The 26,513-nt window shown below is 42.6% G+C and overlaps 1 protein-coding gene across 1 annotated transcript in view; it reads left to right on the top strand.

The window, feature by feature from the left end:
- The first annotated feature begins 6,290 nt into the window (after positions 1–6,290).
- The window catches only part of RAI14 (retinoic acid induced 14), a 91,754-nt gene continuing 71,531 nt past the window's right edge, over positions 6,291–26,513 (top strand). The window contains exons 1-2 of the mRNA XM_063295764.1: positions 6,291–6,511; positions 19,074–19,144. Of these exons, the coding sequence (XP_063151834.1) occupies positions 19,109–19,144 (36 nt within the window). The 5' untranslated portion in view covers positions 6,291–6,511; positions 19,074–19,108. The remainder of the gene's footprint in view (positions 6,512–19,073; positions 19,145–26,513) is intronic.

The raw sequence follows: 26,513 nt of genomic DNA, 5'->3' as shown, positions 1-26,513 counted from the left end.
ACATTTTCATAAATGTGCTCATTCTGTGCATTTATGAAAACACGGAGTCTGATCTTAGGGCCCTCTTCATAAGTAAGTCCCATTTGATTCCCTGGAAGTCCCAGGAATTCTTCCTGAACAGTTTACACCTGCTTCTGATGGTTGTGGGAAAGGAACAAAAGGTCCGTGCTTCATGCTATTGTCAGCTGAGATTGGAAAAACATTCTGCTTCCTCTTTTTCACCAGACATGGCCCATGCACTTTTTGCTACCAAAAGTGTGGAACTAAAGTTGTTGTCTGAGTTAAAAAAATAAAGATTTTTTTTTCCACAACATGTACTTAAACTTTGGAATTTGCTACCACAAGATGTGGTGCTGGCTTGAAAAATAGTATTAAAGATAAAGGAAGACTTGTCAGGGTTGTGGTTTCTGAAATGAGGAACACGCAGTATGTCTGCATGGGACAATTCATGGAAGTCTTGGGGATCGATGGACATTTGCCTTGCTGGCAGTAGGTCTGCCTCTGAAGGCCATCTGCTGGGAGACTAGTGGGCTTCCTTGGGCTATTGGTTGGCCACTGTGAGAACAGACTGCTGGACTAGATGGGCCTGAGGTCCAATCCAGCAATAAGATCTCAGGATAAAAAGCTGGATTTTGCGGCAAAATTAGATAGTGTGAATTTCTAGCCTTCTAGGCAGAGTCTTACTGAAAAAAGTAATAAGGCAAGGGATGATATTTTATGTTTAAATATTTGAGAAGTGGTGAGATGAACATACCAAATGGAAACCTGCTCATACACTAGGATGTCTTCTTGCCTTCCTCCATTGGAAGGCACATACCAGAAAACTGTCCTGGAAACCCTAACCCTATCTAGCATTACTCAGTAAATGAAATCAAGAAGAATCCTGTTCTCATGAGACTATATCTGAACTCCCATTCAACAGGCAGCTTATTGTTTCATAGCAAGAACAAGGTGAAGGGAACTGACTCACCATCCTGTAGAAATGCAAATGGAGATCTTTTTAGCTCAAAGCAAGTGCTGATGGGAAGAGATGCTGATGAGTCATGAAAAATATTCAAAAATGGTAGGCTAAACAGGGTTGTGATTTTCAGCTAGATGATGCCAAGAGGTTATACCTTCCAGTTGAGGCTGGACCATACAGGGAATCTTGGGATTTCTTTGGATCAAGCTGCACCCAGGCTAAGCATCAGAGGATACTAGGATTTAACTGGCTGCAAGAAAGCTTAGATGACTGACAACAAAGTTATGTATTGTCAAACTGGCTATGAAAGCTGGATTCAGAAAGCCTGAATTAAGAAAAATGGATGCCTTTCAACTGTGGTGCTGTAGAAACTTGCTGAGAATATCTTGGATCGCAAGAAGAACAAATAATTTAATACTAGACGAAGTAAAACCAGACAGTCACTGGAAGTGTTAATAATGAAACTAACACTTAAAATATTTTGGACACATAACATAAAGGCAAGAGTCACTGGTGCTTGGAAAAAATCAAGGCAACTAAAAAAAGGCCAACAGAAGACAAGGAGGTTAGATACAATTACTGATGACACAAGTGGGAGTTCAGAGAACTCAAGCAGCTGTTCCTGATGGGCAAACTGGTGAGGTGTCTGAACAACAATAGCAATGTGGATGGTTACAGACATTAAAATGAGCTGGACAATTGATGCTAGGCATGGGGGGATAGATGAAAAGAGCTAGAGTGGTATATGCAAAATAACAGACAGCTTTTGGAACAGGATAAGGAGGAAACCATTCTATCAGTAGACACTTACCATTGAGTAAACCCACAGCAATGCCACTGAACATGATCAGACTGGAGAACATACTAGACAAGATGTCAACAATTCATAATTCGACTTCTTGCCCATTACCTTTATTCTCAGAGCAGACAAGTGGGGACATTGGTCTTAAACCATGGGCAAAGAAGTGACAGTCCTGGGTTGGTCTGAGGTACCTTGATTTAAGACATCGAATAAGATGACAGCACTAATTTCATCTTCCTATGCAACTTTACTGGTGATGCCTCCCCTCCCAGTTCTAATGTTGCCCACATACAAAGGAAACAGCTAAATTAGGAAGTATAGGACAAGATATGTGCCATGTACTGTAGTTCTTTCCTCCAACATCTCCTAGCACCTGAAGCCTGTAATGACTGCCTTACTCTGTTTAATATTACACCAGCCCCGCCCTGTGGATTTGTTTCTTGGCTGGACTAATGTTGTATGAGTTAGTGCGTAGAAAATAATATAATGGGAATTAAAACTGCTGAGGCATCAGAGTAAAAATTAAATGAGTTTTTTTTTAAACAAACACCCCACACCCATCTGAAATGAAGAAAATAGCAGACTACAATTAGCAGACTACATTCCTGGGATCTTGCAAAAAGGTTGGTGTGTAATACTGAAATTGTATATGTAGGTAGTACCAGAGTGTGGTTGTAGTTGTGGAATGGTTCCAGTTTTTCTAATTGCCGCATGGGCATCTGGAGGAAGTTCTCACTTCCTCTGATTAGACTGAAAGCAGACTAGAGAAAGAAATGGACAAGTCTCAGAGGACCAGAGAGGAGCAGAGCGCTGACAAGCTTAGGGCTTCCGAGTAAATATTAAAGGAAGACTTGTCAGGGCTGTGGTTTCTGAAACGAGGAACATGCAATATGTCTGCATGGGACGTTTCCCCACCTGATGCCCTCCGGAGGTGTTGGCCACAGTGGATTGGCCAACATGTCTGGAGGGAAGCAGGTTGAGGGAAGATTGTTGTATGCATACGCATCTAGTGTCAGACAACATTTCTGATGGATCTGGGAACAGAGGAATGGCAAGAATTAAATCCCGTTATTTTATATCCCGCCCTTTAGAATAAGGGATATCAGGTCCTGACCGGCTTCTGTATGACATTTGTTCAGGTATCTGAAGAGTATGATTGTATGCCCCCTCAGCTACCTTTCTCAAGATTAAACAGATCCCCCTTCTTCAGTCTTTCATAGGCCTTTGTTTCTAGTTCCCTAATTATCTTTGCTACCCTTCTTTGAACCCATTCCTATTTCGCTGAATCCTTATTGAAGTGTGGTATGGTTCCCAGACCTAGACAGAGTATTCAAGATAGGGCCTGACCAGCACAAAATAGACTACTTTCCATGACCTTTAAATTATTACTATTTTTATTAATACCTTCTAAGATAGCATTTGCCACCTTTGCAGCTACATAACACTTTTGGTTCACATTCAGTCTGCAATCACTATTCCAAACCCTCTTTCATAAGAATTATAACCAAGTCAGCTATTCAGCTATCTGGGCATTTGATTTTTGTTTCCTATGTGAGGAAGTTTGCAGTTAAATTTCATTCTTTATTTGCATATGATTTTCCATATCAGGTTGGAATTTCTGTCTTGAAGGGAAAGAGTAGACTCAGCTGCTGCCTAGATAAAAGCATGGGCAATTTTCTTATGGTGGGCCCCACCCTTTCTTCTTCCATGTGGTCTCTCAAGACCTACAGAAAGCTTGGCCATGATGTCATCATATTGGGAGAGACCAAATTTTTAGCAGGTGTTTGGGGTAATTCTATTAAGCCTTACAAATACCCATTTGGCCTCTTAATCCCCTGTTGATGAGGAAAATCAACTATGATGTGGCTGGATAATTGACGGTTCAGTACAGTGTGTGAACCAAGCTTAGGAATCTTTCTTGAGAGATGGAGAATGAAAGAAAAAAAAAATAAAACAAGTGCATCTTTTCCAACCAAGCAGGAACAGAGTCATGTTAATCTCTGGCAGCCAGCCTCTCTCTGATCTTCTTTGGACAAGAACTGGGCCAGTAAAATGAAATCTGTAATTTCTTTTTTAAGTATTTGGATAATCTTTTTCACTTGAAAACAATGGTTTAAGAAGATTTGGTGGACTACTTAAGAAGATTTAGGCTACTTCAGAAGATGTCTGATAAAATTCACCTGCTCAAAAAACAGAGTAGAAAATCATTACAGGAATGGCAGAGTTTAGTCTTTTTCATCTATGACAATCAGCATATATGAAAATTTTAAATTAAATGGCCGGATATAATCAAAATTTTAAATTAAATGACCGGATATAATAAAGGAGAAGCTATTGTGTTACATTACATTAATCCTAAAAATTCTAAAAACAATTCCGTACAGTTTATCCTGACCTATGCCACACACTGATTTCAGAGAGGTTTGGGCCATGCAGCCTTATAAAATACCTATTTCTTTCAAATGCTTATAAGCTGTGTTTTCTGACAATGAGGCATTTGTAGCAGCATATTACCACAATAAAAACAACCAGGAATGAAAAGATACCAACACTACAAATCTAAAAACAAACCCTAAAAACCACAAAGCCAACAATTGTTACCCAACAATCTTGAAAAAGAAATAGGCTGGGTTCACAGAACCTGCTCAGTTGAAATGTTCTTTGGCTTTTTTGTGACTGAACTGTGACTAATGTTTACATGAAGCTTCATACAATGTCTGCATCCAGTCAAATGGGTCTACCCCAAGCATGTTAATCTAAATACTGGCTGGGGAATTCTGGGAGTTGAAGTCCACACATCTTAAAGTTGCCATGGTTGAGAAACACTGATCTAAATCCATCAGCCTTCTGCAACTCTCTGTAATTCCCAGCCAGGGTATAAATCAGATTTAAAATACTATATTCTGCAGGTGAATCAGCACTTGAGTGTCATTCCATATAAATTCAAAGAACTCTTATTTCAATGTCTTCCATGGGATCAACTGCTTTTGTTATTTTTGCAGCCTGGGGAATATGTTTATTTAGAATTAATCCCTACTGATTTAAATAGGAAGTACTACCAAAGAAACTTTGTAGTTTATTTGAAGCCATTTATTATTCTGGTTTATTCATTCATTAGGTTTCAATCCCAGCTTTCCTTCAGAGCAGGAGATTGGGGGGCATAGCGCTCCCTATTCAATGTTATCCTAACAACCCTGCGAGGTAGGTAGGATTAACATGTCCTTGGCCCAACTCATCTGGGGAGCTTCCATGACTGAGGGTGGACTTGAATCTGGATCTCCAGAGTTCTGGTGCAGCACTTTATGACATCCTGAACTAGTTGTCTGATGCATTAGCTCCCAGTTCATCAGAAGTGAAATCTATCAACCAGGGTAGGCTCAGAAGAGGAATTAGGCAGAATTCAGAAGCCAGTCTGAGAATTAATTCCAACGCACCTGAACAGAAAGAACAATCAGCCTTAGAACTGACAAGGAAGATATCAAAGTGGTGGTAGGATCAACCATCAACAGTAAAGGAACAAGCAGTCAAGAAATACCCCGCATACGAGCACTTGGTAGAGCATGAAGGCCTTGGAAAAGACATTCAAATACCCTCAAAGACCAGAACCAGGATAATCCCTCTGACTCTCTATGAAAGCGAAAGTGGGACTTTGAAGAAGCAGGATAGAAGAGTATTGACACTTTTGAACTTTGGTGTTGGAGAAGACTCCTGAGAATACTGTGGATAGCCAAGAAACCAACACTGATCATGGAATAAATCAATCCAGAGTTCTCACTTGAGGCAAAAATGGCCAGGCTCAAATGGTCCTACTTCGGACACATTATGTGAAGACTCAACTCTATAGAGAAGGCCGTAATGCTGGGAAAGGTGGAAGGAAAGAGGAGGGCGACCAGCAGCAAGGTGGACGGACTCACTCTGACAGTGATGACGAGTGCACCGTTGGGAGACTTGAAAGAACGGGTTAGGAATTAGATCGTCATGGAAAAAAACTATGTGGTCAGCGGGAGTCGAAAATGACTTGATGGCACATAATCAATCAATCAATCAATCATCTGAACAGCATCGGATTAGGCAAATAGATTTAAAGCGATTTCGGTGCAAGATGACCTGCTTCGCCAGCCTTTCAGGAGACACCAGCCCCGGCGCTCCCGGGCATCTCTATCGGCTGAAGCCAAAGGAGCGGGCCCGAGCAGAGGAACGGGCTTGAGGGGTTTGCTCCCCACCCGCAAAAACGAATTCCCAGACCTGACCTGCCGCCAGAGGCGCTAAAGAGCAATTCCGACTGCCAATCAGCTGCGAAGTTCACAGAATGGAAATAGAGGGGCCGAGAGAGAGAGAGAGGGAGAGGGAGAGGGAGAGCCACGTGACCGACCTCCAGCCTGTTCGAGGAGCGCCCCAGGCCCGGCGCCACGCGGTTCCCCCGAGGCGGAGCAGCGGTGGCGGCGCCTTTCGCCGTGCTCACGTGGTTCCACCGTGACGTAATTGCCCGCCCACTCCGGGGCATTTAGAACGCCGAGAAGTAATTCTCGAGCTTCAGCTAATGGGCGGGCGTACGGCTCGGACCGAGCCAGCAGCAGCAGCAGCAGCAGCAGCAGCAGCGAGCGCCGAGGGGAGGAAAAGCAGCGCGATTCTTACCTTTTGCAAGCGGCAAATCCGCCTCCTGCATCCGAAAGCGCCGCTCGGCGGCTCGCGGCGCTGCAGCCGGAACCGGCATCAACTAGCAACAGGGTGCAGCAATCGTCTATGGGGTGAGTGGGGTTTGCGCGAACTTTTGGACGAGCCGGCTCTCCCTCGCTGGGGATTTTCGCTGAGCTTCGGATTCCCGTAACTCCACGCCCCCCCCCCCGGCCTTCCTTGCCTTTTTTTCCTTTTGTAGCTGGGAGTCTCTTGGGGAGGGGGGGCTTGACGGCCCAAGAAGGAGCGAGCGAGGCGGTGAATGGCTGCATTGTCTCGCCCGCCCTCGGGAAAGAATGAAGGTGGCTGGAGCGGTGGACAGAAAGCGGGGGAAGATGCCCGAGGCGGTGCAATTAGGCGGGGGCGAGTCCGTGGATTTGCCTTACCGGGAATAAGAGGTGGGAGGTGCTTTTTGCCCTAGCTTCGGTAGCTTGGACTTCAGCTTCCATCATCCCCGGCCCGTGGAAGGAACGATGGGAATTGCGGTCCAGCACACCCGGAAGGCGCTGGGTGGCCGGGGAGCGAGCGGGGTATCCCGCGTTTTTGATGGGAAGATACGGCGACGGGAGGGGGCTTCTTCCCTTTTTGCGCGGGGGGGTCCTTCGATTTGGACGGAAGGGGGCGACGTCTCTGTAGGTGAACCAACCCGCCGCGAGCGCCCCGGCGTTGCAGGCGCGCGCGCTCGCCCTTTTGTTCTGCGCGGTTCGAAGCAACCTTTGGATTGTGCTGTCCGCTCAGCGGGAAAGTTCCTCGGCGGGAAGGGAGCCGGGCGCTCGCAAGTTTCCTCGCGAGGCAGGGGCAGGGGACCGCCTTCCGCCTCCCAGTCCCTGCGCCCCGACCCACCCCCGGGAGCCTTCCGGGTGACTCGGGGCAGCCTTTAGGTTTAACCTCCCGCCCGTCCTCTCCTTCGTACTGCCGGCCGTGGCTTGGAAAGTTGACAGCTCCGCCGCTTCCACGTGAGTCATAATTCCCGGGGAAGCTCTGAGGGCTCCGGGGGAATTCAGCATTCGGGGTGGGCTAAGGCGGCCTCAGACGTTTGATTTAATGGGGGGGGGGGAGCCCATTCCGGTGAAGGGGTCTGCTCAGCCTGAGTGGATGGTTTATGCATCCCAGGTCTGAATTCCTGCCATTTTAATGAATATATGCGAGCCTTTTTTTCAAGAGGTTTCTTTTACTGCTGTTTGCCAGTTCTTAATTGCTTCTGCTTATTGAAACTCAGGAAATAGCCATAAGGATGAAAAATTATCCCTAAGCTTTAGCCTGCAAAGTTTCCCGCTGGATCGTGCTAGTAGGGCGAAAGAATCCGCGTCTTTCCTTCTACTGCTTAATCACTAGAAATCTCAGTGTAAGAAGTTCAGGCATTACGTAAATGTACAGGGGAGATATCTTTGCCTCTCTCTGATGGGTTGTTATAAACCAGCAAGGATTGCATGAGAAGTTGGTGCTGATTTGGGCTTTGAAAGGGGTCCTTGCTTCCTTAAGGCTTTGGTGACTTCAGGAAGTAAGGAGCAGCCTTCATTTTGTTCAGTGAGGCTTCTTTAATCTTGGGGAGTTCACCTCATTTCTTACCTTACAGAGAAGCAGTCCTGGCTTGTGAGCATTCAAACAGGAGGAGTCAGAGCCAATTTCATCATGTTCTGTATGGTATGCATATATCTTTTCAGAATACTTTATCACATTCCCATGCTACGCCTAAATGTTTACAAGGAACTATAAAGCAGTTCCCTATGATCTGAGCCACCTGTGTAGTGCTAAGCTTTGGTTTGTTGAATAAGCCACAATAGCTGGGTTCGCAAAACCCAGGAAGCTGCACTAGGCCTTGGAATGATGTGTGAATCCTGCTGTTTCCTTTGACTCCAAGGCTACTGAGATAGCATTTTCCTTTGCATTAAATACCAGTGGAGGTGCTGGTAAGTTTCTGTAAAGCAGGTTGCTGTGTTAATTGAGGACACAACTGCATCACTTTCAACCATCCTTTCAGTTTGCATTTCATGGTTGGCAAATGTAGTAGCTCAAAGTGACAACGAAGCTAGAAGGGAGCTTGTTTGTTAGAGTGTTGTTCACAGCACAGAGCTTCTGATGGCAACTGTTGAAGTTGGAACACAACCCATCCACAGGACCAGAGGACAATTGGTGATTGTGTCCTCATTTTTCTTTAAAAAAAGTAGGCTTTATTCATTTGAGGAGAAAGGGGTGCTTTTTTCCTTCACTTGCATCTCCTTTCTGATTATTTTATTGAATTGTTCCTCAGATCACTGGAATATCTAAAGTTAATGTGTGTTGAAGGTAAGACCAACTTTGACAAATAGAAACAATCTAATAAACTGCTAAGTTAAGTTTTGCTAATTAAAAAAATCTACACCTGTTAATGCAACAAGGTGGATGAAAAGATGATTCATTGTGCATAGAAAGCAGCTTTTTAAGCTATTTTTAAATACATTGGAAACAAATGCACTGTTCTGTCTATGAAATGGCATACAAGCTTTGTAAAGGAATAGATTCAGGAATGTTTAAGAGAGGGCTAAAATTGTAGGAGTTATTTTGAAAGATTCCCCTTTTCCTATCTTCTGACTAAACCATTAAACTGAAACCTGTGGTTTATAACAAATGCAAATTGGCTCTAAGGAAATTACAAAAATACAGTATTGGATGAGCCTGTTAAACCTAAGAGCTGTAGGTTGGTGCAGCTTTATCTTATTTGGTTATAGTTCATTTATTCATTAGATAAAGAACCTGCCTTTCCTTCCAGAGGTTCAGGATAGTTACCTCTTCTAATGTCATTCCCCACAACAACAGTTTTGTGAGATAGGTTGGCCAAGAGATAGTGTCTAAACCAATATGTGGTTTCTTTGGTTTTGACTTTGCACAGTGTGTAAATGTAACCAATTATATCTTAGTCAGAAAACCACAGTTTAAAAAAGTATGGCTTAGCTACATTGTTGCATGTGAACTAAATGTGAACCTGGGTCTCCTAGTTCGATTTTTTTTATTTATTTTTTTTAAATTTCTATCCCGCCTCTATTATTTTATAAATAGCTCAAGGCAGCGAACATACCAAATACTCCTCCCTCCTCCTATTTTCCCCACAACAACAACCCTGTGAGGTGAGTTGGGCTGAGAGAGCGGGACTGGCCCAAAGTCACCCAGGCAGCTTTCATACCTCTGGTGGGACTAGAGCTCTCGGTCTCCTGGTTTCTAGCCCAGCATCTTAACCACTAGACCAAACTGGCTTTAATACCTGATTTAATTAATTTAATACATGATCTTCCATAAAATCATATTTAATAAAAAGCAAAGACCCTTGTTATGCTGTTGAGTAGATATCAGTGGAGCTTCTGTTCTTACATCAGAATTTTGTTCATTTTGACAGTGTTGATGCAGAAAAAATTCCTTGGACGGTTCTTCTATTTCCAGACTTGGGATATTTTTTTCTCTGTCTCATTGAAAGGAAGTAGCCTACAACTTTTACAGAAGAGAAACCTGTTTCCCCTCGCCAGACCAATACTCCCAATTGTCCTGTTCAAAGAATTGTAGCAGTTGGTTTTTTACTGATCTTTACTATATTTTTATTTATTTATAATGATTTACTTGTCAGCCTTAGCTGATGTCAAAAACCTAAGCAGAGGTAGACCTGGTTAGTACTTGGCTGGGAGGCCAGAGGTGTAGATCAGGCTGGGAGAGTGAAAAAAAAAATATTCTGGAAGAAGATAATAGCAAATCACATTTTTATTGTTGTCAAGAAAGCAGTATGGCTGTATCCATGTATTCATTAGGAGATGAGTTAATAGAGGCTTTACCTATATTGCTGCAGGCTTTTTAATCTAAAAAAAAAGATATAAATAATTGAGTAATTACAATTCAGTTATTAGTCTTGACTGTGCCCATACTGTGTACTGACGAGAGCACCACAGCCCAAATTCTATGGTTAATAACAAGGGTTATTAATGCATGGTCTTACAAATATTGCTGGTCTACAATTTATATTACAGTACTGTCATCATCTAGCAATGTTTTTTTTTTCTGTAGCCAGTTCATACATTCAGTCATCATCAAGTGCAAAGTTATGCATGTACTTAAGGTAGGTAAAGGTTTTCCTTGACATTAAGTCCAGCCGTGTCTGACTCTAGGGGGTGGTGCTCATCTCCGTTTCAAAGCCGAAGAGCCGGCGTTTATCCGTAGACAGTTCCATGGTCATGTGGCCGGCATGTCTAAACGGAACGCCGTTACCTGCCCGCCGAAGCGGTACCTATTAATCTACTCACATTTGCATGTTTTTGAACTGCTAGGTTGGCAGGAGCTGGGACTAGCAACGGGAGCTCACCCCGTCACGCGGATTCGAACTGCTGACCTTCTGATCGGCAAGCTCAGCAGCTCAGTGGTTTAACCCGCAGCACCATGTGATAAAGCTTCCGGAACTGACAATTTATTATAGCCTAGGACAGGTAGAGTTGTTCCCTATTATACAGTTACAATAGGCTGCCCATCCTTGTGCTCTCTGGAAAAACTGGATTCTTGTGATGGTTAGGAATTCTAGGAGTTGAAATCTGTCATATCTCAGGAGAACCTGATGGGGAAGGAGGAACGATAGTGTAGTGTACAGTATAGTATAAGGGATCAAGAAAAGGTAATTTCAGCTGTATCAGATTATAATGTCAATATGGAGCTGTAGACAATATTTGGTGAGTTATTATGTACTTTATAATGGCTGGAGTTGGACACAAATTTTTTTAAACTATCCCCCCTTTGTGTGTGTTGGAGGAAAATTCTGAGAGTGCCTTGGACTGCAAGAAGGTCAAACCAGTCCATCCTCCAGGAAATAAAGCCAGACTGCTCACTTGAGGGAATGATGTTAAAGGCAAAACTGAAATACTTTGGCCACATCATGAGAAGACAGGACACCCTGGAGAAGATGCTGATGCTAGGGAGAGTGGAAGGCAAAAGGAAGAGGGGCCGACCAAGGGCAAGGTGGATGGATGATATTCTCGAGGTGACGGACTCGTCCCTGGGGGAGCTGGGGGTGTTGACGACCGACAGGAAGCTCTGGCGTGGGCTGGTCCATGAAGTCACGAAGAGTCGGAAGCGACTAAACGAATAAACAACAACAACCCTTTGTGTGGGCAAGCATAAGAGGGTCTTAAAAACTAATATCAAATAATCTCACTACACTAAATTTGTAAGTGTGGCTTCAGTCATAGGTTGGATGAATTCATATCCACTTTAGCAAAATACAATAACTATATATGAATGCAAAAATATAAAAATGGCTCATAGTTGCTCCCTATGAGTTGCTGCCTTCCAGATGTGTTGGATGTTCATCTCTCATGGTCTGCTGGGAATCAAAATCCAGCACATTTCAAAATCCAGAATTCTGGCTTAAAGATCTCTTCCCGCCCTCCCTCAAGTAGGAAACTGTCTGATGTAATTGAAAATGAGCACTGCCCAGCTCACATTGTCCACATGGAGAGTAGGCATAGAAGAGAATTTGGTGCTGTAAGTTGTATTTGACAAGCTTGGAAATTTAGGTTGGCAAGAGAGCAGTGTTGTCAGCGCAAGAGCTGGCCTAGGGCAAATTGATGGAACCACCCACTGCCAACAGAACTTAATTGGTTTGGAGACTCAGAACAAGTATTACCTTTTAACATCAAATGAAAGTGAAAGCGGCATTGGAGGTATAGTGAAATATTTTGGCATATTCTATATTCTGATCTTTTATACAGGCAATAGTTGTGTGTTTACTTGTATAAATTGAATGGGGTCACTTGTTCAGAATGTATTTCTTAGACTGATACCATATCTACCTTCAGTAGTTCTGGTTCTGCTAAGTGGCTTTGCCCAATTCATTTTATCCTTGCTAGGCTGAGAGATGGGGATTTGAACGTGGGTCTCCCCAGACCTAGTCCAACATTCTGAGTAGTCTGCCATGATGCTGTCTCTGTCAATAATGCATAGAAAGCACATGAACACTTGCACCTGATATTGAATAGGTTAGCTATGATGAGAATTTAAAATATGTTCTGTGACTGTTCTAAAAGATGGTCTTGAGAGATGAACCTGTTTAGATGTAGCCAGGAAAGCATACCCTGCTGGTTTCAAAATACAGTTCCAGTAATATAGCAGAGGAAAACAAGCAATCTGGGCCATTTCACTTCAAGATCATCAGTTTTCAGCTCCTCCTCTTCTGGAATATTCCAGCAGATCATAAGACCTCTGCAATTAATCTGCTTTTTCCTCCCACTCAGTTCTTTTCCTATTGTGTTTTGTCTTCCAGATAATCCCTACTCTTGGTTTATAGACTTGTTATTGACCTTGTAAAGCCTTGAGAATTCTTCCTCTTTTTGTGGCTGATGAGCGGATAAAAATGCTTAATAATAACCTTCCTCAACTTGGTGCCATTGGCTATCCTGTTCATTGCAACAATATACAATGAAAAATCTCTGAATCACACTAGGGTAGGGAGTTACATTGACCACCAGGAGGCAGGCATCATGTGACCAGCGTCATCCTCTTCGGGAGTCAAAAGATGTCAGTAGCCAGATGTTGTTCTGTGGGTTCAAACCCTCTACTGGGAATTGAACTCACAGATGGCTGAACTTTAGATGACAAAATACAGCACATTAGCTTTAGGAGCTATCTGTGTTCCGGTGGTCCGCAGTTGCAGGAGGGAATACCTAGAAGCTCTTGGAATGGTATATACTGAGAGCAGAGAGATACAGAGGTTATATTGTGTCATGTCCTCATGTACGGGGTACATCCCAGTTGCATCATGTGGAGCCTGAACTCTGTTTTGCAGTCCCCAGAAATAATGCTGTTGAATTTTTGTGTAAAACCACTGAGAAATTTTAAAAAATGTGATTTTGTGACTTTATGTGTGGGGGAAACGATAAAAAAACCTAGGGAGTTTTGCATCTAGTTGGGGAAACTTGGGAGTAGTGTTTTCCAGCATGAGGTTCCCTCAACTGGACAGAAAAACTGACTGCATCACAGCCTCATTGGATATTTTGCTCTTGTTCCTGGATGTAATGGGACGCGGTGGCGCTGCGGGTTAAACCGCTGAGCTGCCGATCGGAAGGTCGGCGGTTCGAGACCGCGCGGCGGGGTGAGCTCCCGTTGCTCGTCCCAGCTCCTGCTCACCTAGCAGTTTGAAAACATGCAAATGTGAGTAGATCAATAGGTACCGCTTTGGCAGGAAGGTAACGGCGTTCCGAGTCATGCTGGCCACATGACCCGGAAGTGTCTATGACAATGCCGGCTCCAAGGCTTAGAAACGGAGATGAGCACCGCCCCCTAGAGTCGGACACGACTGGACTTTACGTCAAGGGAAACCTTTACCTTTACCTCCTGGATGTGCGGTTAGGTTTAAGTTTCATAAATCTTTCCCATTTCCCCATTCCCGGTGTTCACAAGGCTGTTTCGTATTTTGGATCTGAGTTTTAAAGTGTTAATTTGTTGCTACGTTTCTGTTTCTCTACATTTCTTTATGTGCTTCTTATGTCCCATGTGCATTTCTATGAAGGAACGATGTGCAACAACTGTATGATGTGTGTTAGGGATTTTTAACAGACTTCTGTGTCAGTGCAGAAAGGTATCCAGGATAAGTCACAGTGATGTCACATAATTGCTTAAATGATGTGGATTACGTTATTTGCATGAGTTGTAGCCGGTCACTTGCCTGATGATGTCACGATGTGGGATGCTCATAGATTTTTCTGTGGAAGGAATTTCCATTCTGAAAGCACAATAACTGTGTGATCATTAGGAATTAACTAATCTTGTTTGGAGATATGAGGGTCTTTAATCTGACCTTTCCCAACTTGGCATTTTTCAAATATTTTGGACTTTCACCTCCCATAAACTCTAACTGGCATGATCACTGGTTGTGCTGCTGCAGGATTATTGTTATTGCTAATTTGTGTATACTCCCTTCAGAACCAAATTTTCCTAGAGACAGTTTACAAATGAATTTAAAATGTAATTATGGGAGCTGATGTCCAGTGTCTTTGAAGGGTGCCAGGTTGAGAAAGATTGGTTTCACATTAAAGGGAAGCTAGTACCAGATTGGCTGTTTTACTTCATTTTAAAATAAAAGGTTTATTTGAATTTGAGTAGGTGGTGAGAATAACTTGCATGAGTATTTCATTTGCTTTTCCCTTTAACTGAAAAAAAATCTTGTATTTTTATTACTCTCCAATACTGTAATGATACTGATACTGAGTTTTTAAGGGCCCAAGTCTATAGAAATACCCCTTGATTAGTTGTTCTAGTGTTATCAGTTTTTTCATGCTTGATTGTTCTTGAATGCTCAGGATTATTTCATTTTCTTTGGCAAGTGCATGTCTTCCCTGCTTCAGCACAGCTCAAAGCTTGATCCCATCTCCACGAATATTGCCAAAACTGAATTCTTTAAAAGCCTCTCCCTAATGTACATGGAACAATCTATCCCCTTATTGTTTTTAAAAGACAATAAAGAAGATAGCAAGAGGATCTTGGGAATTGTGAAGCACTGATTTTCTTGTCTCTGCAGAGGGAAGGTACAGAAAATATACAGGTCAAACTTGGTTATATATAACCCCCTAAGCTTGGAAATCTGGTGCTCCTCTTGTTGATTAAGAAAACCCCCTTAATGATGGGCAAGTCACATGTGATGGAAGGGTATATTTTGTATTGCAAATACCCAGGTTTGGGTGCACACTCAGGGTGTATCCTGCATCTGTACACAGACAAGTGCTGCAAGTCCTTCCTGGCCAGTTACCTATTGTTGGATCTGAGTTTTACCATGCTTGCAAATCTTCCGGAGGACGTGGGATTTCCATTTTACTTGTCAGAACGCAAACAGTTAATTTATACCAGGGAAGATGAAGGAGATGCTGCATAAATCTGGTTCCTGCATCCTGGGGCTATTAAGCTGCTAAAGAAGCTCCTACCTTTATTGTCCCTTTCTGGATCAGCTTGCAACTGCATGTGGCCCCCAGGCCCTTTTTTTGCATGCTCCAGAATTGCATCACCAAAAATAGCAACATCACCTGTTTTTAAGTTTGTTCCTTCAAGCATTTTGGAAATGTTTCCAGTTCAGAATAGCCCTGTTGGAGTTTAAAACACTTACAGAACAGTTGGATTTTCATTTCAAAGTAAAGCAGCTTCGTCAAACTTGAAACTTGCAGAACTCATAATGTTTTGCATGTTCCTCATTGGAAGAACCCCATTTCTTCAAAATCTTAAAGAGTTTTTTCTTTCCCCTTGGTAACCCTTTCTAGGTTAGCTCATGATTGGCACCGTTTCCTGACAGCAGTGAATGCTAAGTGCAGGCTTCTGCATATGACTAAATAAATTCTCCAAAGAATGAGGAAAGATCTCCAGCCAGATTGATTTTTTTTCCTGGATTGGCCAAGCATGCTGATCCATGCAAATACCTAACTTTGCATTAAACCCTTAAAGGAGCATTTGCTTTCCCCCCCTCCTAAACGGGCAGAGGAGGCAAGGCATGTTTTGGCTGTCTTTTGGCAATCTGTTGTTTTAGTTGCAGAACATGTTTTTCTGCCTGCAGATGGCCACCAAATCAACTGCTGTTTTTGGTTAGAAAGGATCTCTGAGAGCAGGCTGAAAAAGATCTCTAGAGAGCCCTGTCAGCCCAACTACAATATTGGACCACACAGGTAAATAATGAGAAGTGCTGTAAGGCAGATTCCTCCTTGGCATCCTGTATAATAACAAAGAGGACCTCCTTGGGAGGTATAGAGGACTCTGTCCATCACTCCTTCACTCTCCAACATGAAATTCCTTGTCACCAGACATATATTTAGTGCTTGATGTCTGCTAGTAAGGATCTGCAGAGAGAATTGAGCACCACAGGTATTCCACCACTTCCCAGATCCACTTTCGTTTCTTGCATATTCAGGTGCCGCTCATAAAGTACAGATTGCTGCAGTTACACACCTGCAAATATAAATCAGCCTTGAGAATATAGGATACACCTGGTCTCTAAAACAGCTGAATCTGCTTGTAAATATTCATTTCTTGATGTATTAAAAATCCAGAAAGGCCCAGGACCTGCATCCAAGTGTTCTTTCTTTCTGTTAGAGGTCACTTGGCGCCCACACACAAAAAGCTTACAAGGTTTTTAGTTTCACTGTATTATCCTGGTTGGTTTTGCAATTCATGAATAAGTGTTTTCCTTGCCAAGTAACACTTGACTGGTTTGGTGTGTTTAACAATGCAGGATTTTATTTTATGTTTTTGAGAGAAGAACAGGACTAACCTCTGGCTAAAGGCATTTGCAGTGATTGTGCAATGAACAAATTCCTTTGACACACAGCTTTATGTTACTTCACTTTGCAGTTTTTACAGCTTGCATATACAAATAATCCAACTTCAGTTCTGCAAAGGTGCACTGTGATCCCAGATTTTATTCTTGTTAGTGAATAGGCTACACAAGGCTACTGTTCTGTATTTCTTAATTTTGGAGCCAAGGGTATTTAAATCCACATTAAGTAAAGTGTAGGTGTAAAATATGCTTTAATACAAGTGTGCTCATCATAGAGCCCATGTTACCTCCCAAACCACTGGGTATGTTTCTCCCTTCTGCAGGGGTGGACAGTGTTTTGCTCCTTTCTGCAGATTTAAGGACCTCATGCCATCTGGATGACATCTGCTGGATTGCATGCAAATTAATTTTTTAAAACCTGGCTGAAGTTTCACAGAATTTCAGTGTTCATGCCCAGTGTTCAGGGCAAAATGTTGGTACTAAGCCAATCTTAAAGTGATTTTAATAATGCTTTTTGTATTTGAAGGGGAGAGGGCAGGAACAAAGCTTTTGTGGGGGGGAGCTTACTGGAGACTTAACACCCTTATTTTACAGCTTACTTTTTTTTTTTTTAGCAAGGTAGAAAACAGGGCCTCTGAGATTTGGCAGAGGAACACTCCAAGAGCTGCATGGTAAGGGGTGGGGGGATTGTTGGCAGGGCACAAGTTGCCTCCTTCCAGTATTGCTTTATTTGATAGAGGTATCTCTGCAAACATTCATCCCATGCAGAACGTCTCAAAACTGCAATGTTTGACATGGATATTCAGAATGTCAGAGAGGTGACAAGATTAACTTTGTGCACTGTGTGAACTTACCCAAGACCCAGAAAGCCTATTAATAAAAGGGGGTGGGGGTGGGGAACTGTTCAACACTTTTGTGTTGTGTTGTTATTTGTCTGTTAACTGTGCACTGTACAGATTTATACATCTTGCCTTCACCCAAAGGAAGATTTCAGGGTAGTATATTTAAAAATGAGACATTCAGTTCAATAAGGCCATGTAAAGTGCAATCCCAATACATTAAAATCACCTAAGAAAGCACAAATATAAAATGTCTAGATGAATTAGACTGTCTATGTAAGCAGAAGCTAATATTTCTCAAGGCACAAATATTGTGTTTTTTTCCTGTACTGTAAAATGAAAAATGGTTGGGGCAGGGGACTCCCGCTTGAGAGCTATGCATTTCAGAGCAACAAATCTTACAACAACCATTATTGTTCAGTGGGCACCTGGGTTTCTCTAGGGCCTAGATTTTCATTTTGGGACCCTCTATTCAGAATACCAGATACCTTTTGATCTGCTACTAAATACGCTTTCCATGTTGATGGAGTCATAAGGGTCATCTGTTCCAGCCTAGAGCTCTTTAATGCATCCCAATTCCCCCAGTACAGGTGGCATATTCATAGAGCTGCATAGATGGACATGTGTTCTTCAGTAACACGCAAAACAATTACTTATGGCTTTACTTCCTTATTTTCTGTACTTTACTAAAACAACTTGGCAACCTCAGGAGCTGTTAGAACTGCGGAGTTTCTGTCTTGCTGGGGAATTCTGGGAGCTGTAGCCCTAGTATTTGTGGGCAAAGATATGTTGGGGGTTTTGTGCAAATGAGAAAGGTTCAAATTGACCAAGAGGCGTTCCTCCAGGATATGCTGTTGTGGAAAAGAAGCCCTTGGCCCTGTTAAGTTGTAGCTGTAATGGACATGGACTTAGCTGACGAGGAAGCAGCCAAGTTGGGTGTTAATACATTCTGTTCCAATTGAGCAAGATAAGAAGAGGCAGGCCTTGCTGTGGGATGAATCACTCTAGGCAACTAACCTTCTATAACATGGCCAATAAAACCTATGAATACTTTTCCAGGCATGTTATTAAATGCTTTACACCTTGATGGGGGATATAAAGAAACAATTCTTTTAGAAATTTCATTACTTTACACAGATGGTATATTCTTTACTGCTTTGGAGAACAATGCCAAGGTGTTATAATCACAAAAAGAAGATTGTAATTTCTTCCTGCTGGATTACAAAATACTAGTAGAGCAAAAGGCAGGAGATTTTGTCATACTTATTCAGCTTTGCTGCAAGTACTTTGAAAATGCACATGTAAAATGAGATCTCTTCTTCCATTGTTGCACAGAAATGTCAGTGCATATAAACTTCCTAATTTTTTTGCTATTTAATACAGTAGGTGAAATTGAGCAATAGATTCGGGTATCATTTTTGCTTAAACTAACCGTGTACTCCACTTAAGGAAGTGAGGCTGATGCTCATTACAGTTCAACCAAATGTAGCTGGAAATTTACATATTCTTTACACCCCTCTGTTTTTTCTCCCTGCATAGGTGCTGAAAACGTGTAAGGCTTGAATGGAAAAAGCATGAAGAGTTTGAAAGCCAAGTTCAGGAAGAGCGATGTAAGTATTCAGTGGCTCCGTTTGGCTAACTCTCATCTGTTGCTCTTTGGTATAGAAACATTCTTTCACTTCCAAGTTGATAAAGCTGAAGGTTAATAACCTACAAGGGCAGGAGTGGTAAAGCTTGTAAAATGAGACTGGAAGGAGTAATAGAATGACAAATTGCTTCTGTTCAAGACAAATAATTATGAATTAATTTACTAGGATCAAATCACAGGCCACCGAGTCAACTTTAGTTGATCTCAGAAAGCTAAGCTGGATCAGACCTGGTTAGTGCTTGAATGGGAGACCAAGGAAACACAGGACTGAGCTAGACTAGGAAGTCAAGAAAATGTCCTTGAAGAAAGGAGTAGCAAACCAGTCACATAGTGTTGCTAAGAAAACTATAGCCACCAGGAGTCAAACTTGATTTGAAGGAGATTTTTATTGTATTGTGCACAATACATAATCAGCTTCAGGTATGGAAAAGATGTATTTGTGTTGGCATGAATGGCTTAGCAATCTAGGACTTAACTTTAAATTAATCCACTTCATCAGTTAATCTGAAAACAGCTACTGTTGCTCCAACTGAACTTTGCTGCCTGTCACACCAGCATATGGTGTGAGAACTGAGAACCCCATGTTAGGGGAAGGATTGTATAGTGGAGCACGTGCACTAGATTCAATGGGATACCTTCAGGCAGAGCTGGAGAAAAATCACCCACTTGTGATTTGACTCATGGTGGCTGGTGGTTTTTCAGGTCTTCTGGTTTGCATGAAGGTATGCTGAGCGTGCTCAGCCTTGCCTGCCAGACAGATCCATTCGTACAATGACTCTGGGTCGTCCCTACACAACGCCCACCATAGGACGTCCCGGTTGAGTCCCTCTTTAAACCGTTCTATTAAGGTTGACTGAGACCAGTCGGGGATTTTCCCAGATAGAGCCTTAAACTCGAGGGCGTAATCAGCTACAGACAGTTGGCCCTGGGTAGGACCCTTCAGTGCCTTCTTAGCTCTTGCCTTGGCTAGAGGATCCTCAAAATGTAGCTTTAATGCCCACATGAAGTCCTCAAAATAATCAAGTGCAGGGGAGTCAGCCTCACTTAATCTTAATTGAACATACCAGTCAGCCGCTCGACCCTTCAGCTTGGTGGCAATGACAGTTATCTTAGCCTCTTCGGAAGGGAAGTATGCTCCAAACTGCCTCATGTAACTTTTAGCATTAGTTAGAAAGAAAGATGCTTGGTTGGATCCCCATCAAACTTGACAGGAAAGTCTCTCACCCCCACTCCTGTTGGAGCAGAATCGGCGGCTGCTTGAGTGGTTGGGCCCCAAGTTACAGTAGCTCTCCCTCTTCGGGGTGGGGACACTGGTGGTCGAGCCCTGCGGGGTGGAGATTCATCCCGGAGCTGGCCCTGCTCCGCCGGCGGTCCAGCTGGGAGGATGGGGGATGGTTGCGTGAAGCTGGGATCTCCTCCACGCCTCCCCTGCCCCCCCAATGACAGAGACAGGTTTCTTAGCATGTATTCCATCGATTCTATTTTGGCCTCCATCACTCCTAGCCTTTCAGGGGTTTGAGCTTCCTCCCTCCCTCGCGTGTTAGGCTGTCTCTCTGTTGATACCGTGGTAGATTCTACGTTTGGGGTCAGCGGGAACCGATACTTCCAGGACGCCTGGGACGTCCCTGGCTGGGGTTCTCCTGCTTCATCCCAGGTGATCAACTCTGCAGGCGATTTGGTGGGTGCCGGTTGCTCTGGTTCTCCCCCATTGTCAGATTCCTCTACCTCGGGACTGGAACTCGATTCCTCCCAGAAATCTGAAGGTTCTGGGGTGAGGCTCAGTTCTCCGCTCTTGACCGTCGACTCGGGCATCAAACTAGCCGTCTCCTCAAGTCCCCCGGTCGTGAGCTTGGACTCGGCCATCGCTAACTATTTTCCCTCACAAGAAACTAATCTTGGTAGGAGCTAACGGTACAACTTTGGGGATTCTCAGCTTTATGTAATGGTTGCTATTCTAAAACACTATCAGACTCATGAGCAGGAATTCAAAGATATCTGATTTATTAAAGAATAGTATGCAGGATCACAGAGAAAGCTGAGAATGATAAAAGCACGCCAAATGCAAACTAAAAACCCTCGGTGTAAATGAAATCCCTCCCCCTGTAGAATCTTCCCAAGTTCACAATCCCAGGTGCTCCTAACGGTTTCTGATGGTCTGCGGGAAAAGGCCTTGAACAGAGAACATAACCCAAACACATTCCATTGTAATGAACACAGATACAGAGCTTGGTACAAGGTTTCACAGCAGCTCCCTCCCAAACAGAAACGCGCATCAGTGCCATGGCATGTGAAACGTTACGATGTATAATATACATTGAAACAGTGAACATGACAGTGATCAGACATGTAACTACTTCTGGCACTCTCTAGAGTCACAACTGCTAGCTCTTTTCTGGAGTTTTATGTGTTTTCTAGCTCAGTGTTGAGCCATCTACATGTGTGGTCTTTCTTGTCCACTAACTTGGTGGCTGTTTGAGAATGCTTTTATTCTCAATTAATTTGGAACGGAGTTACCACAATGTATTGCTCTACAGCAGTGATAGTCTCACTGTGATTTGGGACCACCACATGGTCTGCTGCAGCCTCTCTACCTTCATCACCTAAAGTCTGCTCATGGCCCCTTCCTGCCCAAATATACTGTCAATGATCTGGCTGGGCAAAATCATTCAACAACTCAACCCTCTTTCTCACATCCACCAGCTGGGCAGAACAAAACCTGCAATTGGTTTTGGAAAATAGATCAGTGGCTGAAAACGTGTACATTGACACATACAGTTGATAATAGAGGTAGCAAAGTGAATGTGGTACTAAGATTGTGAAAACAATTGTGAACAGGACTTAAGTGCAGTTACCAACTTTGAGGCCACAAGTGCTATTTAAAGTTGTAATGGTATGTGGGAATGACCTTGGGAGACTGGGCCCAGAGATGCTGCCTAGGGAATGGTCAGATAAGAGCTAGCATAATCTGCAGCTGGATAGCTGGTGGGGCAAGAGGCTCAGAAGGGACCCTCCCTAATTTCTCGGGGATAAAGGAGATGGGAGGAGTATACTTTCAGACTTGCAAGATGTTGTTAATGTAACCTTACAATAAAGTAGAATTGGCTGATTTGCCATGTTTCTGGTCTGGTCTACCTGCAAGGCTGACATCACATTCTGTGGGCAGTGTCTCTGGGCCCAGTCTCACAAGGTCATTCCTACATGCCATTACATAAGTAGAACTATATAATCTTACACTTCTCCTTTGGGGTTGCCTGTGTAAGTAGGAAGTACAATTATGAATATTGGAAAATGGGATTTAATTGAGCAGGAGATCCACTTCCCTCTAGTCCCTTTGTATTGAAGAGATTTCTGTTGATGAATGTTCTTGACCAGCAAGATTATTATTATGGCACGAATTGTCATATAGTTGAGGGAGTGGACTTGTTCTCTGATGTGCAGGAGGGCAGGGTCAGACCCAATAGTCTAAAACTATAGGGAAGTATATTCAAGGTAGGTATTAGGAGGAATTTCTTGATAGTAAGAGCTGTCAACCAATGGAATAGGTTGCTTTATGATGTGGTATGTTCCTCTTCCCTTGGGAGAAGAGCAATGACAAATCTCGATAAAATAGTTAAGAGCAGAGACATCACACTGACAACAAAGGTCCGCATAGTTAAAGCAATGGTGTTCCCCGTAGTAACATATGGCTGCGAGAGCTGGACCATAAGGAAGGCTGAGCGAAGGAAGATCGATGCTTTTGAACTGTGGTGTTGGAGGAAAATTCTGAGAGTGCCTTGGACTGCCAGAAGATCAAACCAGTCCATCCTCCAGGAAATAAAGCCAGACTGCTCACTTGAGGGAATGATATTCAAGGCAAAACTGAAATACTTTGGCCACACAATGAGAAGGCAGGACACCCTGGAGAAGATGCTGATGCTAGGGAGAGTGGAGGGCAAAAGGAAGAGGGGCCGACCAAGGGCAAGGTGGATGGATGACATTCTCGAGGTGACGGACTCGTCCCTGGGGGAGCTGGGGGTGTTGACGACCAACAGGAAGCTCTGGCGTGGGCTGGTCCATGAAGTCACGAAGAGTCGGAAGCGACTGAATGAATAAACAACAAACAAATGTTCCTCTTCATTGGAAATCTTCAGTGAGAGGCTGGATAGCCATCCACCCAAACCATTTTAGCAGATTCTGCAATTAGCCGAGTTGGATTGGATAATTGCTAAGGTCTTTCCAACCTTTGATTTAAGTGTTAAATAACTGCCTGGTATTGAATTAATTTATTTGCTACAAAATTGGGTTTCAAAAAGTCTTTAAAAATGGAGGGGATGAGAAGGTATATACAACCCATAAATGTAACAGTGATCACTATTCTGTTACCTGAAAAGCATGAACTTCCATAAAGAGGGAAATTGGGTGGGGGTGGGGAGTGTTTGTTTAATTGTATGATCCCTACATTTTCCAAATCTTTATTTAGTGGTCCATGGTTGTAGAAAGTTTGTGAATTACTACTGCCTAGTGTGCCACTCCAGTTCTACTCTTCAAGATCAAGTTAGAAATGTACAGTGCTGCTTTAACAAGATACTGATAATATGTTGAATATCATGGTGAACTCAGCCAGTTACAGGATAGCTATGCACTCCAGAGAAAAACAGTCTGTGTTGCCTCTACTGCAGGAGCAATGTGCTTATTTGCCATTAGATATCCACATGTTGAGCCCAGTGGTAGCAATTATTTTAACTTCTGCATCATTTTCCTATCCCTTTGAAATAAGTACTGTAAAGCAGGTGGACCAAGTGTAATCACAGAGCTGCTTTTGTTCTAAACTTTCAGAAAAATAATAGAGAAAAAAAGTCATGCTCGGACCAAGAACATGAAAATCTGTTTCTAGTATGTAAATTTCCATGAGCAGCGTTAACTGAAGAGGAGGGGAAAAAAGAAGAAAAATGTTTTTTGTTTATTAGGAGAAATGAATGCTTCCCCCCCACCCCAGGCTTGATTTGAGAGTTAAGAGTCTAAAGGACAGCTGGCTCTGATCTTATTGACACCTCTTATAAAAGACTTCCTTTTAATCCAGCCAGAATAAATTCCTTGGTTTTTATTTACTGAAGATTGGACTTGATTTATTAAAACAGCTCCTGGCCTTTAAAGATTCCAATGTTAGAGTCAAAATAAATCTGTAATCCCAGACTGGCATAGAGGCTGATTCTGTTTGAGAAATACAAAGTTCTGGTTGTGGAAGGAAAATAAGAAAAGAAGTGAGTGAAAGCAAATTGGGTTGTAACAAGCTTTCACTGAAACATGCAGTGCAGACTTTTGAGGTTGGCCACCCTAAGCATAGGTCACATTTTAGAGTATACATATTCCCCCAAAATTGTTTTTTGAGAATCTTTTGAATTTTATCACTGCTACATCATATTACCGTAGAACGTGCAATTAATGTTTTATGAGCGGAGGATACAATGGAGTATGGGAATTCCCACTGGAATCACATGGAGTACTTCACTGGTAACACACTAACCCCTTTTTTCATTTTCTTTTGTCAAAACTATTAGAAAACTCAAGCTGGGAAGCAAGTGAGTTCTCTTAATTGCCCTTAAGGGGTGTTTACTTAAGAGTTGGAGACAGACAGCTCATCTTCCAGTCACTGCTTGCAAAAGCTGAGTCTCCCACCCTGTATTCTTCTACTATAAACTTGGCCTGAATGATCCAACTGCCCTAGAGGTGAGGGAAGGGGACAGTAACCTCTGAATGATTAATTAGCAATTAGTCCAACCCTGAAGTCTGACTGAAGAAAGATAAAGATATGATAGTAAAGGAAATATATTGATAATAAACCAATTCCTTACTATCATATTGGTGTACGTGAATTCATATAGCCAACACGCTTGTGCTTGGATCTTTTAAGCATTCAAATGAGCCCCTTCTCTCAGAAAATAACTAGCAATTCATAATGAGCTTTTTGCTGTGCTTTGTGTTGTTGATTAGAATGATCATGGTTGATAGTTTGGAAGCAACTCATTTTGGACATAGCTTCACATATATGAGATGTTTATTGAACAAAGCAAATCAGTGCAAGAGTGGGAAGAGCTGGCAGGGATGTGGTTAATCTTTTTCTGTCCCAGTGTCTTCTGTATCTCAAGAGGACACTGACTGGGTTGGTGGAAGAAGCATATGAAATGGGACTGCTATTAAAATTTCAGACTTCCCAGATCCATTTTGTGAAATCTCATTTCAAAGCTATCTAAGCAGAAGTAGGATCTTCGTCAACATGATGCAAGGTCTGTCTGTTTTGTACATGTATTCCACATCACAACTTGCATACAAAAAGGGCAGAGCTTGTGTTGCATTGGGGCAACCTTGCTTTCATCATTTATCTCTCTGAGGTGGCTGCTGCATCTCAGCAAAGTTATTTAAAATCCTCCAGAAACAAGTTAAAAGTCAATGCTATTGCAACTTAGTATATGAATTTGCAAAGGGAACATAATTCCTTTCTAAAAATACAGTGGAATTCGTATAAATATGTGACTTTCTGTTGTTATTAGAGGCAAAGGCTTGGAATATGGGATCAACCAAAGTGTACTGCTGGGATTCAGGGATTAAACTAGAAAGCTAAATGCCCAAAGCTGCAGCTAAGAGTTAGCATTTTGCTTCCTGATCTAGAAGAGCAAGATGGTGTCTCCTCCCCTTCTATAAACAAAAATTAGCTTGATTAGCACTTAAAATTTATATCACGCTGGCTTTTCCAACTCAGTTTTCTTACAAAGGGGAACGGCTGAGGAGTTCAAGCGGAAGATAGGAAGTCGAAGAGTCTACCACCACAGTCCCCAACATCTACCACTTAAGGCAGTTGCCTTACACTGCTTAATGACAGGGTTAGCTCTGCTTGGGCCTAATTTAATGAACATTCTGATTTAGTATATATTTCAGACATTGATAAAGGCAGATGTGATAAGTAGATAACAGTTTTTGCAGTTGGTTTGGGTCAAACCCAGTATGAACTCAGTTTGCTTACCTTTTGTCCATGTATAGTCAACAGAGCAGTACTTGCCCTTCAGGTTCAAGCCCAGGTTCAAACTCTCTCTTCAAAAACTTGAGTGAAGAAAATATCCTCATCTAGTAAGAAAGTAATTTTGCACATGTAAGTTTTAAGTATTTATGCACAAGTGAAAGCAAGTTCCCCTGGTGTCCCAAGCAGACAGAGTGATGCCAGATCCATTCATTACCAAAACAAGTGACAGGTGGAAATTATCCCTCATGTCCGAAAGAGATGACCTTCTAGCCCATGACATTACAGATAGGAGAAAGAGGTACAAGAATTAAAAGTTTGATTTCACTATAAATAGGGC

This window comes from Candoia aspera, chromosome 2 (genome assembly GCF_035149785.1).
Source record: "Candoia aspera isolate rCanAsp1 chromosome 2, rCanAsp1.hap2, whole genome shotgun sequence".
NCBI lineage: Eukaryota > Metazoa > Chordata > Lepidosauria > Squamata > Boidae > Candoia > Candoia aspera.
This window is presented reverse-complemented; position numbering and strand designations above follow the sequence as displayed.